At 42.4% G+C, this 16,192-nt stretch overlaps 1 protein-coding gene across 1 annotated transcript in view; it reads left to right on the top strand.

The window, feature by feature from the left end:
* The window catches only part of LOC139409491 (AP-1 complex subunit mu-2-like), an 85,205-nt gene that overhangs the window by 2,012 nt on the left and 67,001 nt on the right, over window positions 1-16,192 (top strand). The window contains exons 2-4 of the mRNA XM_071154706.1: window positions 7,385-7,541; window positions 8,390-8,457; window positions 11,712-11,842. Of these exons, the coding sequence (XP_071010807.1) occupies window positions 7,385-7,541; window positions 8,390-8,457; window positions 11,712-11,842 (356 nt within the window). The remainder of the gene's footprint in view (window positions 1-7,384; window positions 7,542-8,389; window positions 8,458-11,711; window positions 11,843-16,192) is intronic.

Raw genomic sequence — 16,192 nt, 5'->3', positions numbered from 1 at the left:
TAAAACAACTTTATGGTAGGGAAATTAACATTCAATTCTCTGGCAACAGGTCTGGTGAATATTCCTGCAGTCAGCATGCCAATTGTACGCACCCTCAAAACTTGAGACATCTGTGGAATTGTGCTGTGTGACAAAACTGCAGATTTGAGAGTTGCCCTTTATTGTCCCCAGCACAAGGTGCACTTACGTAATGACCATGCTTAGTATGCCTCTTGATATGCCACAACTGTCAGATGGATGGATTATCACGGAGAAGGAGAAACGCTCACTAACAGGGATGTAAACAAATGTCTGCACAAACTTTCAGAGAAATAAGCTTTTTGTGTGTGTGGACAATTTCTGGGATATTTTATTTCCGCTCATGAAACACAACCAACACTTGACACGTTTATATTTTTGTTCAATGACCAAAATCCACCCCATTTCAAACCCAGTTGATCTTTAGAAAAAAAAATTCGCGACCTTGCTTTTGTCGAATACACCTGGGAAACCTGCCCTCATACCACAGTAGGCATTGACCACATAGGCATTCCACTTTGTGATCGGATCAATTATATATTTCACGTTTGTTGCCAGAGAAATAGCAATCTACTCCAGGGATCTCTGAACCCCAGATGGTTTATATGTGCCTCTTCTAAAATTGGAAATAATTTATTGTCAAATTATAGCGCATTCACATACAACCATTCACAGAAGACGATGGACTGTTGTCGGGCAGGTTACAGGGTAGCAGCAGTGCAGTCAGTAGTCCGAAAATTTGAGTTTCTATTGGACAAATGTAGGTAGGTCCCTCCCCGTTTCGTTCCGTTTGGATCTGTTTGGTTTGTAGTGAAGACATCGCTGAGGTGTATTCATTACGCCGAATCTGTTGCAAAACGTTTCAGTTGGACAAATTCCGGTAGGTAACCTCCTCGTTTCGTTTGGAAGACCTAATGAATATGGCTCTGGTGTTGTGAATAGAAACATTCCTGGTCAAACTTGTTCTGCAACACCAAAGTGCACCATGCCTATTTAATATTAGGCTTTACCTGGCAGACTGGTCAGGCAACCTTTTCTCTTGTTCTGTGCTCGTATTTCTTATTAGACTGACAGAATGTTTACAAAGTTGCTAACTGTGTAATGTACTAACATATATATCATTATCATGCAATAATAGCCTACATTCATTTGTTTGCATACAAACAAACCATTAATAAAGTCTGGAGTACCTGGTCAAATCAAGCCAGCTCAGACAGCAGGGCTGCGTTCAGTACGTTTTTATGTTCTGGAACGTTCAACTGAACGTAAACGGTTGGGTTGTTGGACACAGTCAGCAGGGCCACTGCCCTTTAAATAAGTCACTTATTGCTTCAAGCCACACTGTGCCACACCCACCAAATAGGAGAAAACATACCTCAAAGTCTGTTCAAACTTACAAGAATGTTTTGGAGAAACATGTCATTCAGTACAAACCATTCCATAGCGTAGCAAACGTTCAGGCGAACTGAACGCACCTCAGAGTATAGTCTAATCACACCAAACCAGACTTTCCTTATTTGGATGGTCATGTTAATAATATTGTAGAGAAAGTACAAAAGGCCCCACCAGTGCCTGAAGGTGTCAGGGGGAAAGATTACCATCTCATAGGCCCTTGCCTGCATCCCTGATAGTGCTGATTAAAGCCTTTCTCTCCTTGCCCTGGGAGCAATCCAATACCTCTGACCCAGGCTGGGCTGTAGTGAAAGCCCCAGCTGCTCCCTGGCTGGAGGGCAAACAGACATGCTTCCAATGTAGCTGTTTCATTGGTTGTCTGTCTCTTGGAGACTAGAGTGGCTGTATACAGGCAGTGTATCAGCACACTGGTTGTCTGTCTCTTGGAGACTAGAGTGGCTGTATACAGGCAGTGTATCAACACACTGGTTGTCTGTCTCTTGGAGACTAGAGTGGCTGTATACAGGCAGTGTATCAGCACACTGGTTGTCTGTCTCTTGGAGACTAGAGTGGCTGTATACAGGCAGTGTATCAGCACACTGGTTGTCTGTCTCTTGGAGACTAGAGTGGCTGTATACAGGCAGTGTATCAGCACACTGGTTGTCTGTCTCTTGGAGACTAGAGTGGCTGTATACAGGCAGTGTATCAGCACACTGGTTGTCTGTCTCTTGGAGACTAGAGTGGCTGTATACAGGCAGTGTATCAGCACACTGGTTGTCTGTCTCTTGGAGACTAGAGTGGCTGTATACAGGCAGTGTATCAGCACACTGGTTGTCTGTCTCTTGGAGACTAGAGTGGCTGTATACAGGCAGTGTATCAGCACACTGGTTGTCTGTCTCTTGGAGACTAGAGTGGCTGTATACAGGCAGTGTATCAACACACTGGTTTGTAGTAGTGAGATGTTATGAATGTAGCTTTATGCTGTACTGTTCAAGTGAATGTTTCAAAATCTCTGTCTTTAAAATATATTATTATGCTGATAAATGCCTGCTTTGTTTTGTACTCTGACTTCACTTGAAAGTTAAATGGCCACCAGCACACTAATGAATTCTCCCCAGCTCTTTAATCGATCAAATGTAAACAGCGGGAGCATTCATCAGGGTGCAGTGTCTATTCTTTCCTTTGTGTACCCTGCACCTGCAATTCTGGATGAGTGTACACTACTTTTAAAGTGCACATTTTCTGTCTCAATATGTGTGAAACTACACGATGTATAGAGATACTGTAGATCTTTCAGGATTAAATATGGAGTTGCCATGTGTGCTTGATTGTCAAACCCTGTCCTTCTCAGAGGTAAAAGGCACGTTTTTTTGGAGACCCTCTGGGAGCTGGATAGATACTCCATGGTCGTTTACCTCCAAATGACTGAGCTAGTTTTCCCAAACGGCACCCTATTCCTTATGTAGACTCTGGTCAAAAGTAGTGAGTCACATAGGAAGAGTGCCCTTTGAGACTGACCCTAAGCGACCACTAGTCTGTTTATCTTAATTGAGATGTGCCGTCAGCCTCTGAAGAGCATGCAGACAGTAGTTCATATCGATTGTAAACAATGCCTCATTAACAATGACCAGTATCCTGTTACCAAACAATCTTCCCCTGGCAGAATTGTCCTATAGTTAAGGGGATGTGGGTGTGAAGCAGGCCTAAGGGCCCTCATTACAGCCAGTCAGTGTGTTTTACCGTTTGTCAGCCAACAGTGGGACTGAAGGTGAACCAAGCTTGATTTCAGCTTCCCAGACATGTCTCTCGTTCAATCTCAAACAGTAACAGCATCACTGCAGCAGTCTCTCAGATCTGTTTCACTGTAGCAGGAGGCACTGCCTAACTCTTAAGAGTTGCTGTGTGTCTGTAGGTTCACATTTAAAATGAGCAGAATAGTCTCACGCCACCAGACCAACATCCTATAATGGCTGGAGTCTAGGCTAGCATAACACAAATGTAATGTTTCAGAGAAACTGTGCAAAGGGGATTTTCAGGGGAATAAAATAGGTCACAGATATAGTCAATCTGGTTTAATTACAAGTTGCAACAGGGAGAATGATCTGTAAACACCAGCCAGAGAAGATAGGAAGACTACATCAGAGGCTACAGAATCATAGCTACATTAGTGTGGCGTCAAACTTTAACCACGTAAGTCAACACTGGCAGACATTTGATACTGGCAGTTAAACAGATACTGGCAGTAGAACATCAGTACTTAGTTACAGTAAATCAAATACGAAATGAAATGATCAAACAATTCCCCATTAAAGTGGTTTAATGAAAAACAAAAAGGTGGCTGGAGTGAGGTTTGCTAGCTCATGATGACTGCAGAAAGTGTCTGGGGATTTAAACATGGAATGAGGAACTTGCCATGGCATGTTCTGGTACATGCGTTTGATTAACACAGAGGGGGAGGTGTTGATGAAGGGACAGTGACAATGGGTTTGAACAATATTTGTACTTTTTCCATTTCCTTGAACCTTCATGGCAGTTTACTGTACATTTTAATCAGAAGCCAAACATGTTATTTTTAATTCTCAAAATGGTATTAGTTGAACACTGACATTTACCTCTACATTCTTAACAGTCAGGTAGCTTTGGTGTTTCCTTGCATGTGCGTCAAGACTCCTCTTTAAATGCAACAAGCTTTGAACTGTCTGTCGGTCTGTCTGGGATTCCACCATCCTTTTATAGCTAAAGAAAGAGGAAGAGCCTGTCCACATCCTTTCACTGTGTGAGGAGTATCCTGTGTGACAAAGGGCCCTCTTCAGTGCAGACCTGGGAAGAACATTGTATTTAATATGAAAATACCAACTTTTATTTGATATTCAAATACATTTGATATTCAAATACAGAAAAACATAATATTTGAAAAGGTATTTGAATATATGCAAGTTATTTGAAAACCCCAAAATATGTATTGATTGCTGCCAAATATTTGAAAAATCAAAAACTACACCTGTTGAGTTAGTTCAAATATATGATCATAAGCACATGGTTTGGAGGGCTCTTAGATGTGAATCTTAATATAGCCCAGAATCAACATTAGAGTAGAACACTTTTGAAACTTCAAAACAGTAGCAGAATACGGCTAATAAGTGTCAAAAGGAAACTAAATATCCCAAAACTGCCTTCTTGAAATCAACTACGGCCAAGGTAGATGGAAAATAATGGTTTATTCAGAAATATAATTGGTTTGAATTGATTATGTACACCTGGAGCAAAATGTTCAGATATAAATGTATTGTGTAGATCAAATATGACTTTCAGATAGATTGGAATAGTATAGTAGATTGTGTGTGCTCTATTCATTCTGTTTCTATCTTCAACATGCAGTTCCAGAAACAGCCCTGCTAAAAATGGAAGGCAACCAATCCAATAGTTTCTGAAAAGTTGTCATTTCCTAACATCTATATTCACATATTTGTTTCAAGTCGTTGCTTTCTCAGATCTGTATTCAAATAGTTTAAACATATAAACTCAGAAAAAAAACAAAAGTCGTCTCACTGTCAACTGCGTTTATTTTCAGCAAACTTAAATATTTGTATGAGCATAACAAGATTCAACAACTGAGACATAAACTGAACACGTTCCACAGACATGTGACTAACAGAAATGGAATAATGTGTCCCTGAACAAAGGGTTTGTCAAAATCAAGAGTAACAGTCAGTATCTGGTGTGGCCACCAGCTGCATTAAGTACTGCAGTGCATCTCCTCCTCATGGACTGCACCAGATTTGCCAGTTCTTGCTGTGAGATGTTACCCCACTCTTCCACCAAGGCACCTGCAAGTTTCCAGACATTTCTGGGGGGAATGGCCCTTGCCCTCACCCTCTGATCCAACAGGTCCCAGACGTGCTCAATGGGATTGAGATCCGGGCTCTTCGCTGGCCATGGCAGACCACTGACATTCCGGTCTTGCAGGAAATCACGCACAGAACGAGCAGTATGGCTGGTGGCATTGTCATGATTTTTAAATATTTTGTATTTATTTTACCTTTATTTAACTAGGCAAGTCAGTTAAGAACAAATTCTTATTTTCAATGACGGCCTAGGAACAGTGGGTTAACTGCCTGTTCAGGGGCAGAACGACAGATTAGTACCTTGTCAGTTTGGGGGTTTAACCTTCCGGTTAGTCCAATGCTCTAACCACTAGGCTACCCTGCCGCCCCAAATAATGGAGGGTCATGTCAGGATGAGCCTGCAGGAAGGGTACCACATGAGGGAGGAGGATGTCTTCCCTGTAACACACAGCGTTGAGATTGCCTGCAATGACAACTATCTCAGTCCGATGATGCTGTGACATACCGCCCCAGACCATGACGGAGCCTCCACCTCCAAATTGATCCCGTTCCAGAGTACAGGCCTCGGTGTAGCGCTTATTCCTTCGACGATAAACGTGAATCCGACCATCACCCCTGGTGAGACAAATCCGTGACTCGTCAGTGAAGAGCACTTTTTGCCAGTCCTGTCTGGTCCAGCGGTGGTGGGTTTGTGCCCAAAGGGGACGTTGTTGCCGGTGATGTCTGGTGAGGACCTGCCTTACGACAGCCTACAAGCCCTCAGTCCAGCCTCTCTCAGCCTATTGCGGACAATCTGAGCACTGATGGAGGGATTGTGCATTCCTGGTGTAACTCGGGCAGTTGTTGTTACCATCTTGTACCTGTCCCGCAGGTGTGATGTCCGGATGTACCGATCCTGTGCAGGTGTTGTTACACGTGGTCTGCCACTGCGAGGACGATCAGCTGTCCTTCCTGTCTCCCTGTAGTGCTGTCTTAGGCGTCTCACAGTACGGACATTGCAATTTATTGCCCTGGCCACATCTACAGTTCTCATGCCTCCTTGCAGCATGCCTAAGGCACGTTCACGCAGATGAACAGGGACCCTGGGCAGCTTTCTTTTGGTGTTTTTCAGAGTCAGTAGAAAGGCCTCTTTAGTGTCCTAAGTTTTCATAACTGTGACCTTAATTGCCTACCGTCTGTAAGCTGTTAGTGTCTTAACGACCGTTCCACAGGTGCATGTTCATCAATTGTTTATGGTTCATTGAACAAGCATGGGACACAGTGTTAAACCCGTTACAATGAAGATCTGTGAAGTTATTTGGATTTTTTACAAATTATCTTTGAAAGACAGGGTCCTGGTTACTTTCTCAGGTCTGTATTCAAATAGTTTAAACAAGTAGTTGCTTTCTCAGGCCTGTATTGAAATAGTTTTAAAAATAAGTTGTTTCTTGGAATCTGTATTCAAATAGTTCTGGTCACATCTTTTGTTTCTCCAGAAAAGCATAGCTAAAACTAGTTATCCCAGGTCTGCTTCAGTGTGTGAGATCCTTCAAGCATATGCTTTGATCTATCAGAGTGTGAGGGCTCCAGCCCAGCGACTCTCAATGCTGACTCATCTTGTTATTGGTGTTGAAATGAAAGGGTGTGTGCGAGTGTGTGAGTGAGAGTTCCCTCACGCCACTCCAGTGTATCTTGTGGTGTGTGAGAGAGAGATATTTTTTTTACACAATGCTGTCATTGGGCATTGTGATCCCAGATTAGTTGTCAGTTATTTTATGTTTCTAAACAGAGGCCTCCCAGCAGAGGCTGCTGCTCCTTTCATTTGCTGTACATCTTCCACAGCGTACTGCTGAGCCTTCACAACAAGGGGAAGGGCATATGCTCCATGTTTGATCTTGTTGAATTTCTTCTGTTGCATAACTGCCTCTATGGACTCCCTGGATAACGGTGAGAATTGCTGCCGACAGTGCCAAGTGAACTATCCTATCTAAATAAAGATGAACTGAATTGAATTGAAAATGAATTTCATTCATGTGTTACAATGCCCTCTGTGTCGTGTGGTTTCAGGTGTTGATATGCCATAACTATATGTGTGTGCAACACTTTACCCTATTTACAAATCTTCACCCTGTTATGTGTTTTCCCTGTAGGTGTTGATCAGTCGTAACTACATGGGAAACATGGACATGAATGAGGTCGACCACTTCATGCCCATTATGATGAGGATGGAGGAGGACGCAGACTCATCGCCCCTGGTGACACACGGCTCCGCCCACTTCCTGTGGATCAAACACAGAAACCTCTACTGTATCCTGTCCAAACAGGAATTCCTGTTACTGCTCAGTCATGCTCTTACCATGCTCAGGACGACTGCTTGGTTACCAAGCTTCTGTCTCTCTTACCATGCTCAGGACGACTGCTTGGTTACCAAGCTTCTGTCTCTCTTACCATGCTCAGGACGACTGCTTGGTTACCAAGCTTCTGTCTCTCTTACCATGCTCAGGACGACTGCTTGGTTACCAAGCTTCTGTCTCTCTTACCATGCTCAGGACGACTACTTGGTTACCAAGCTTCTGTCTCTCTTACCATGCTCAGGACGACTGCTTGGTTACCAAGCTTCTGTCTCTCTTACCATGCTCAGGACGACTGCTTGGTTACCAAGCTTCTGTCTCTCTTACCATGCTCAGGACGACTGCTTGGTTACCAAGCTTCTGTCTCTCTTACCATGCTCAGGACGACTACTTGGTTACCAAGCTTCTGTCTCTCTTACCATGCTCAGGACGACTGCTTGGTTACCAAGCTTCTGTCTCTCTTACCATGCTCAGGACGACTGCTTGGTTACCAAGCTTCTGTCTCTCTTACCATGCTCAGGACGACTGCTTGGTTACCAAGCTTCTGTCTCTCTTACCATGCTCAGGACGACTGTCTCTGCTTCTGACACATCACACAATTCACAGTTCACACCCTCACTGCATGTCATTTATCTGTACATCTCATGTTATTCAGAACTGGAAGGAAATGCTGTGAACAAATAATCTTATGAGTCAACCATCTCAGTGGTTGTAAAAGTTCCATGTGAAAAGTATTTTAAAACAGCAGTGGCCCCGTTACTTTTCTGTTCAACAGTTTTAGTACATTCTTAAGTTATTCTTCAGTGGTGGCAATGACCAAGAAGAATGCCAATGCAGCCCTGGTCTACTCCTTCCTCTACAAAATGGTGGAGGTGAGTGTGTGCTTTACTGATATACAGTCGTGGCCAAAAGTTTTGAGAATGACACAAATATGAATTTTCTCAAAGTGCTGCCTCAGTTTGTATGCATATACTCCAGGATGTTATGAAGACTGATCAGATGAATTGCAATTAATTGCAAAGTCCCTCTTTGCCATGCAATGAACTGAATCCCCCCAAAAACATTTCCAGTGCATTTCAGCCCTGTCACAAAAGCTGACATCGTGTCAGTGATTCTCTCATTAACACAGGTGTGAGTGTTGATGAGGACAAGGCTGGAGATCACTCTGTCATGCTGATTGAGTTCGAATAAAAGACTGGAAGCTTCAAAAGGGAGGTGGTGCTTGGAATCATTGTTCTTTCTCTGTCAAACATGGTTACCTGCAAGGAAACACGTGCCGTCATCATTGCTTTGCACAAAAAGGACTTCACAGGCAAGGATATTGCTGCCAGTAAGATTGCACCTAACTCAACCATTTGTCGTATCATCAAGAACTTCAAGGAGAGCGGTTCAATTGTTGCGAAGAAGGTGTTGAAGATAAGTAGTTTCTTGGGATCTGTATTAAAATAGTTCACGACGCCCAAGAAAGTCCAGCAAGCGCCTGGACCATCTCCTAAAGTTGATTCAGCTGCGGGGTCGGGGCACCACTAGTACAGAGCTTGACCACTAGTACAGAGCTTGCTCAGGAATGGCAGCAGGCAGGTGTGAGTGCATCTGCACACACAGTTAGGCAAAGACTTTTGGAGGATGGCCTGGTGTCAAGAAGGGCAGCAAAGAAGCCACTTCTCTCCAGAAAAAACATCAGGGACAGACTGATATTCTGCAAAAGGTACAGGGATTGGACTGCTGAGGACTGGGGTAAAGTCATTTTCTCTGATGAATCCCCTTTCCGATTATTTCCGGAAAAAAGCTTGCCCGGAGAAGAGAAGGTGAGCGCTACCATCAGTCCTGTGTCATGCCAACAGTAAAGCATCCTGAGACCATTCACGTGTGGGGTTGCTTCTCAGCCAAGGGAGTGGGCTCACTCACAATTTTGCCTAAGAACACAGCCATGAATAAAGAATGGTACCAACACATCCTCCGAGAGCAACTTCTCCCAAACATCCAGGAACAGTTTGGTGATAAAAATGGCCTTTTACAGCATGATGGAGCACCTTTCCGTAAGGCAAAAGGGATAACTAAGTGACTCGGGGAACAAAACATCGATATTTTGGGTCCATGGCCAGGAAACTCCCCAGGCCTTAATCCCAATGAGAACTTGTGGTCAATCCTCAAGAGGCGGGTGGACAAACAAAAACCCACACATTTTGACAAACTCCAAGCATTGATTATGCAAGAATGAGCTGCCATCAGTCAAGATGTGGCCCAGAAGTTAATTGACAGCATGCCAGGGCGGATTGCAGAGGTCTTGAAAAAGAAGGGTCAACACTGCAAATATTTACTCTGCATCAACTCCATGTAATTGTCAATAAAAGCATTTGACACGTATGAAAAGCTTGTAATTATACTTCAGTATTCCATAGTAACATCTGACAAAAATATCTAAAGACACTGAAGCAGCAAACTTTGTGGAAATTAATATTTGTGTAATTCTCAAAACTTTTGGCCACGACTGTACAGTACAGTTGAAGTCGGAAATGTACATACACTTAGGTTGGAGTCATTAAAGTAGTTTTTCAACCACGCCACACATTTCTTGTTAACAAACTAAAGTTTTGGCAAATCGGTTAGGACAACTACTTTGTGCATGACACAAATAATTTTTCCAACAATTGTTTACAGACAGATTATTTTAATTAGAATTCACTGTATCACAATTCCAGTGGGTCAGAAGTTTACATACACTAAGTTGACTGTGCCTTTAAACAGCTTGGAAAATTCCAGAAAATTATGTCATTGCTTTAGAAGCTTCTGATATGCTAATTGACATCATTTGAGTCAATTGGAGGTGTACCCGTTGATGTATTTCCAGCACTACCTTCAAACTCAGTGCCTCTTAGCTTGACATCATGGAAAATCTAAAGAAATCAGCCAAGACCTCAGAAAAAACATTGTAGACCTCCACAAGTCTGGTTCATCCTTGGGAGCAATTTCCAAATTCCTGAAGGTACCACGTTCATCTGTACAAACAATAGTACGCAAGTATGAACACCATGGGACCACACAGCTGTCATACCGCTCAGGAAGGAGTCGTGTTCTGTCTCCTGGAGATGAACGCACTTTGGTGCGAAAAGTGCAAATCAATCCCAGAACAACAGCAAATGACCTTGTGAATATGCTGGAGGAAAAAGATACAAACGTATCTATACCCACAGTAAAACGAGTCCTATATCGACATAACCCGAAAGGTCACTCAGCAAGGAAGAAGCCACAGCTCCAAAACCGCCATAAAAAAGCCAGACTATGGTTTGCAACTGCACATGGGGACAAAGATCGTACTTTTTGGAGAAACGTTCTCCGGTCTCATGAAACAAAAATTGAACTGTTTGGCCATAATGACCATTATGTTTGGATGAAAGAGGGGGAGGCTTGCAAGCCGAAGAACACCATCCCAACCGTGAAGCACGAGGGTGGCAACATCATGTTGTGGGGGTGCTTTGCTGCAGGAGGGACTGGTGCACTTCACAAAATAGATGGCATCATGAGAGAGGAAAATTGTGTGGATATATTGAAGCAACATCTTAAGACATCAGTCAGGAAGTTAAAGCTTGGTCCAAATGGGTCTTCCAAATAGACAATGACCCCAAGCATACTTCCAAAGTTGTGGAAAATGGCTTAAGGAAAACAAAGTCAAGGTATTGGAGTGGCCTTCACAAAGCCCTGAAAAAGCGTGTGCAAGCAAGGAGGCCTACAAACCTGACTCAGTTACACCAGCTCTGTCAGGAGGAATGGGCCAAAATTCACCCAACTTATTGTGGGAAGCTTGTGGAAGGCTACCTGAAACGTTTGACCCAAGTTAACAATTTGAAGGCAATTGAGTGTATGTAAACTTCTGACCCACGGGGAATAGGATGAAAGACACAAAAGCTGAATTAAATCGTTCTCTCTACTATTATTCTGACATTTCACATTCTTAAAATAAAGTAGTGATCCTTTAAACTGAGTTTAAATGTATTTGGCTAAGGTGTATGTAAACCTCCGACTTGAACTGTACCTACTGGAGTACACTGCTTGTATCCAACCAATTGAATGCAATCCTATTGTATTGATCCTGTATTAAGTTGTCTGTCTGTGTGCCCATCTGTAGGTGTTTAAGGAGTACTTTAAGGAGCTGGAGGAGGAGAGTATCCGTGACAACTTTGTGACGGTGTATGAGCTGATGGACGAGGTCATGGACTTTGGCTTCCCTCAGACCACAGACAGCAAGATCCTGCAAGAGTGGGTATTAGACTGAGTACCAGTCAATCAATACTGCAGTCTGTCTTGGAAGGCTTGGCTTGACATTTCAGACTGTAATACATTGGCAGTACTAAAACATACTACCAAACTGACTGATATCCAACAGACTGATATCCAACATACTACCAAACTTGCTGATATCCAACAGAGTGATATCCAACAGACTACCAAACATACTGATATTCAACAGACTAATATTCAACATACTACCAAACTGATTGATTTCCAGCTGACTGATTTCCAGCTGACTAATATCCAACATACTACCTAACAGACTGATATGCAGCAGACTGATATCCTGCAGACTGATATGTAGCAGACTGATATGCAGCAGACTGATATGCAGCAGACTGATATCCTGCAGATTGATATCCTGCAGACTGATATCCAGCTGACTGATTTCCAGCTGACTGATATCCAGCTGACTGATATCCAACATACTACCTAACAGACTGATATCCAGCAGACTGATATCCAGCAGACTGATATCCTGCAGACTGATATCCAACAGACTGATATCCAACAGACTGATATCCAACAGACTACCATACTTACTGATATCCAACAGACTACCAAACTTACTGATATTCAACAGACTGATATCCAACATAGTACCAAACTGACTGATGTCCAGCTGACTGATATCCAGCTGTCTGATATCCAACATACAGTGGGGCAAAAAAGTATTTAGTCAGCCACCAATTGTGCAAGTTCTCCCACTTAAAAAGATGAGAGGCCTGTAATTTTCATCATATGTACACTTCAACTATGACAGACAAAATGAGAAGAAAAAAAATCTTGAAAATTACATTGTAGGATTTTTAATGAATGTATTTGCAAATTATGGTGGAAAATAAGTATTTGGTCAATATCAAAAGTTTCTCAATACTTTGCTATATACCCTTTTGTTGGCAATGACAGAGGTCAAACGTTTTCTGTAAGTCTTCACAAGGTTTTCACACACTGTTGCTGGCATTTTGGCCCATTCCTCCATGCAGATCTCCTCTAGAGCAGTGATGTTTTGGGGCTGTTGCTGGGCAACATGGACTTTCAACTCCCTCCAAAGATGTTCTATGGGGTTGAGATCTGGAGACTGGCTAGGCCACTCCAGGACCTTGAAATGCTTCTTACGAAGCCACTCCTTCTTTGCCCGGGCGGTGTGTTTGGGATCATTGTCATGCTGAAAGACCCAGCCACGTTTCATCTTCAATGCCCTTGCTGATGGAAGGAGGTTTTCACTCAAAATCTCACGATACATGGCCCCATTCATTCTTTCCTTTACACGGATCAGTCGTCCTTGTCCCTTTGCAGAAAAACAGCCCCAAAGCATGATGTTTCCACCCCCATGCTTCACAGTGGGTATGGTGTTCTTTGGATGCAACTCAGCATTCTTTGTCCTCCAAACAAGACGAGTTGAGTTTTTATCAAAAAGTTATATTTTGGTTTCATCTGACCATATGACATTCTCCCAATCTTCTTCTGGATCATCCAAATGCTCTCTAGCAAACTTCAGATGGGCCTGGACATGTACTGGCTTAAGCAGGGGGACACGTCTGGCACTGCAGGATTTGAGTCCCTGGCAGCGTAGTGTGTTACTGATGGTAGGCTTTGTTACTTTGGTCCCAGCTCTCTGCAGGTCATTCACTAGGTCCCCCCGTGTGGTTCTGGGATTTTTGCTCACCATTCTTGTGATAATTTTGACCCCACGGGGTGAGATCTTGCGTGGAGCCCCAGATCGAGGGAGATTATCAGTGGTCTTGTATGTCTTCCATTTCCTAATAATTGCTCCCACAGTTGATTTCTTCAAACCAAGCTGCTTACCTATTGCAGATTCAGTCTTCCCAGCCTGGTGCAGGTCTACAATTTTGTTTCTGGTGTCCTTTGACAGCTCTTTGGTCTTGGCCATAGTGGAGTTTGGAGTGTGACTGTTTGAGGTTGTGGACAGGTGTCTTTTATACTGATAACAAGTTCAAACAGGTGCCATTAATACAGGTAACGAGTGGAGGACAGAGGAGCCTCTTAAAGAAGAAGTTACAGGTCTGTTAGAGCCAGAAATCTTGCTTGTTTGTAGGTGACCAAATACTTATTTTCCACCATAATTTGCAAATAAATTCATAAAAAATCCTACAATGTAATTTTCTGTATTTTTTTTCTCATTTTGTCTGTCATAGTTGAAGTGTACCTATGATGAAAATGACAGGCCTCTCATCTTTTTAAGTGGGAGAACTTGCACAATTGGTGGCTGACTAAATACTTTTTTGCCCCACTGTATGTTGGATATCAGTCAGCTGGATATCAGTCAGCTGGACATCAGTCAGTTTGGTACTATGTTGGATATCAGTCTGTTGAATATCAGTAAGTTTGGTAGTCTGTTGGATATCAGTAAGTATGGTAGTCTGTTGGATATCAGTCTGTTAAATATCAGTCTGTTGGATATCAGTCTGCAGGATATCAGTCTGCAGGATATCAGTCTGCTGGATATCAGTCTGCTGGATATCTGGATTACAGGCCTCTCTCATCTTTTTAAGTGGGAGAACTTGTACAATTGGTGGCTGACTAAATACTTTTTTGCCCCACTGGACTACCTAACAGACTGATATCCAGCAGACTGATATCCTGCAGACTGATATCCAACTGACTAATATCCAACTGACTGATATCCAACAGACTGATATCCAACAGACTACCATACTTACTGATGTCCAGCTGACTGATGTCCAGCTGACTGTTGTCCAGCTGACTGATATCTAACAGACTGATATCCAACATAGTACCAAACTGACTGATATCCAGCAGACTTATTTCTAGCTGACTGATTTCCAGCTGACTGATATCCAACAGACTGATATCCAACATACTACCAAACTGACTGATTTCCAGCTGACTTATTTCTAGCTGACTGATTTCCAGATGACTGATATCCAACATAGTACCAAACTGACTGATTTCCAGCTGACTGCTATCCAACAGACTACCAAACTGACTGATTTCCAGCTGACTTATTTCTAGCTGACTGATTTCCAGCTGACTGATATCCAACAGACTACCACAGTGCTATGTAAACTACAGTATGTAGGATCCAAACGCTTTAGCTTGTTAACAATAGTTTATTTTTGTGTTTTCTACAACATACTACCAAACTGACTGATATCCAACAGACTGATATCCAACATAGTACCAAACTGACTGATATCCAACAGACTGATATCCAACATAGTACCAAACTGACTGATATCCAACAGACTGATATCCAACATAGTACCAAACTGACTGATATACAACATACTACCAAACTGACTGATATCCAACAGACTGATATCCAACATAGTACCAAACTGACTGATATACAACATAGTACCAAACTGACTGATTTCCAGATGACTGATATCCAACAGACTGATATCCAACATACTACCAAACTGACTGATTTCCAGCTGACTTATTTCTAGCTGACTGATTTCCAGCTGACTGATATCCAACAGACTACCACAGTGCTATGTAAACTACAGTATGTAGGATCCAAACGCTTTAGCTTGTTAACAATAGTTTATTTTTGTGTTTTCTACAACATACTACCAAACTGACTGATATCCAACAGACTGATATCCAACATAGTACCAAACTGACTGATATACAACATACTACCAAACTGACTGATATCCAACAGACTGATATCCAACATAGTACCAAACTGACTGATATCCAACAGACTGATATCCAACATAGTACCAAACTGACTGATATCCAACAGACTGATATCCAACATAGTACCAAACTGACTGATATCCAACAGACTGATATCCAACATAGTACCAAACTGACTGATATCCAACATAGTACCAAACTGACTGATATCCAACATAGTACCAAACTGACTGATATCCAACATAGTACCAAACTGACTGATATCCAACATAGTACCAAACTGACTGATATCCAACAGACTGATATCCAACAGACTACCAAACTGACTGATATCCAACAGACTGATATCCAACATAGTACCAAACTGACTGATATCCAACAGACTGATATCCAACATACTACCAAACTGACTGATATCCAACAGACTGATATCCAACATAGTACCAAACTGACTGATATACAACATAGTACCAAACTGACTGATATCCAACATAGTACCAAACTGACTGATATCCAACAGACTGATATACAACATAGTACCAAACTGACTGATATCCAACAGACTGATATCCAACATAGTACCAAACTGACTGATATCCAACAGACTGATATCCAACATAGTACCAAACTGACTGATATCCAACAGACTGATATCCAACATAGTACCAAACTGACTGATATACA

This window comes from Oncorhynchus clarkii, chromosome 5 (assembly GCF_045791955.1).
Source record: "Oncorhynchus clarkii lewisi isolate Uvic-CL-2024 chromosome 5, UVic_Ocla_1.0, whole genome shotgun sequence".
In the NCBI taxonomy this organism is placed as follows: Eukaryota; Metazoa; Chordata; class Actinopteri; order Salmoniformes; family Salmonidae; genus Oncorhynchus; species Oncorhynchus clarkii.
This window is presented reverse-complemented; position numbering and strand designations above follow the sequence as displayed.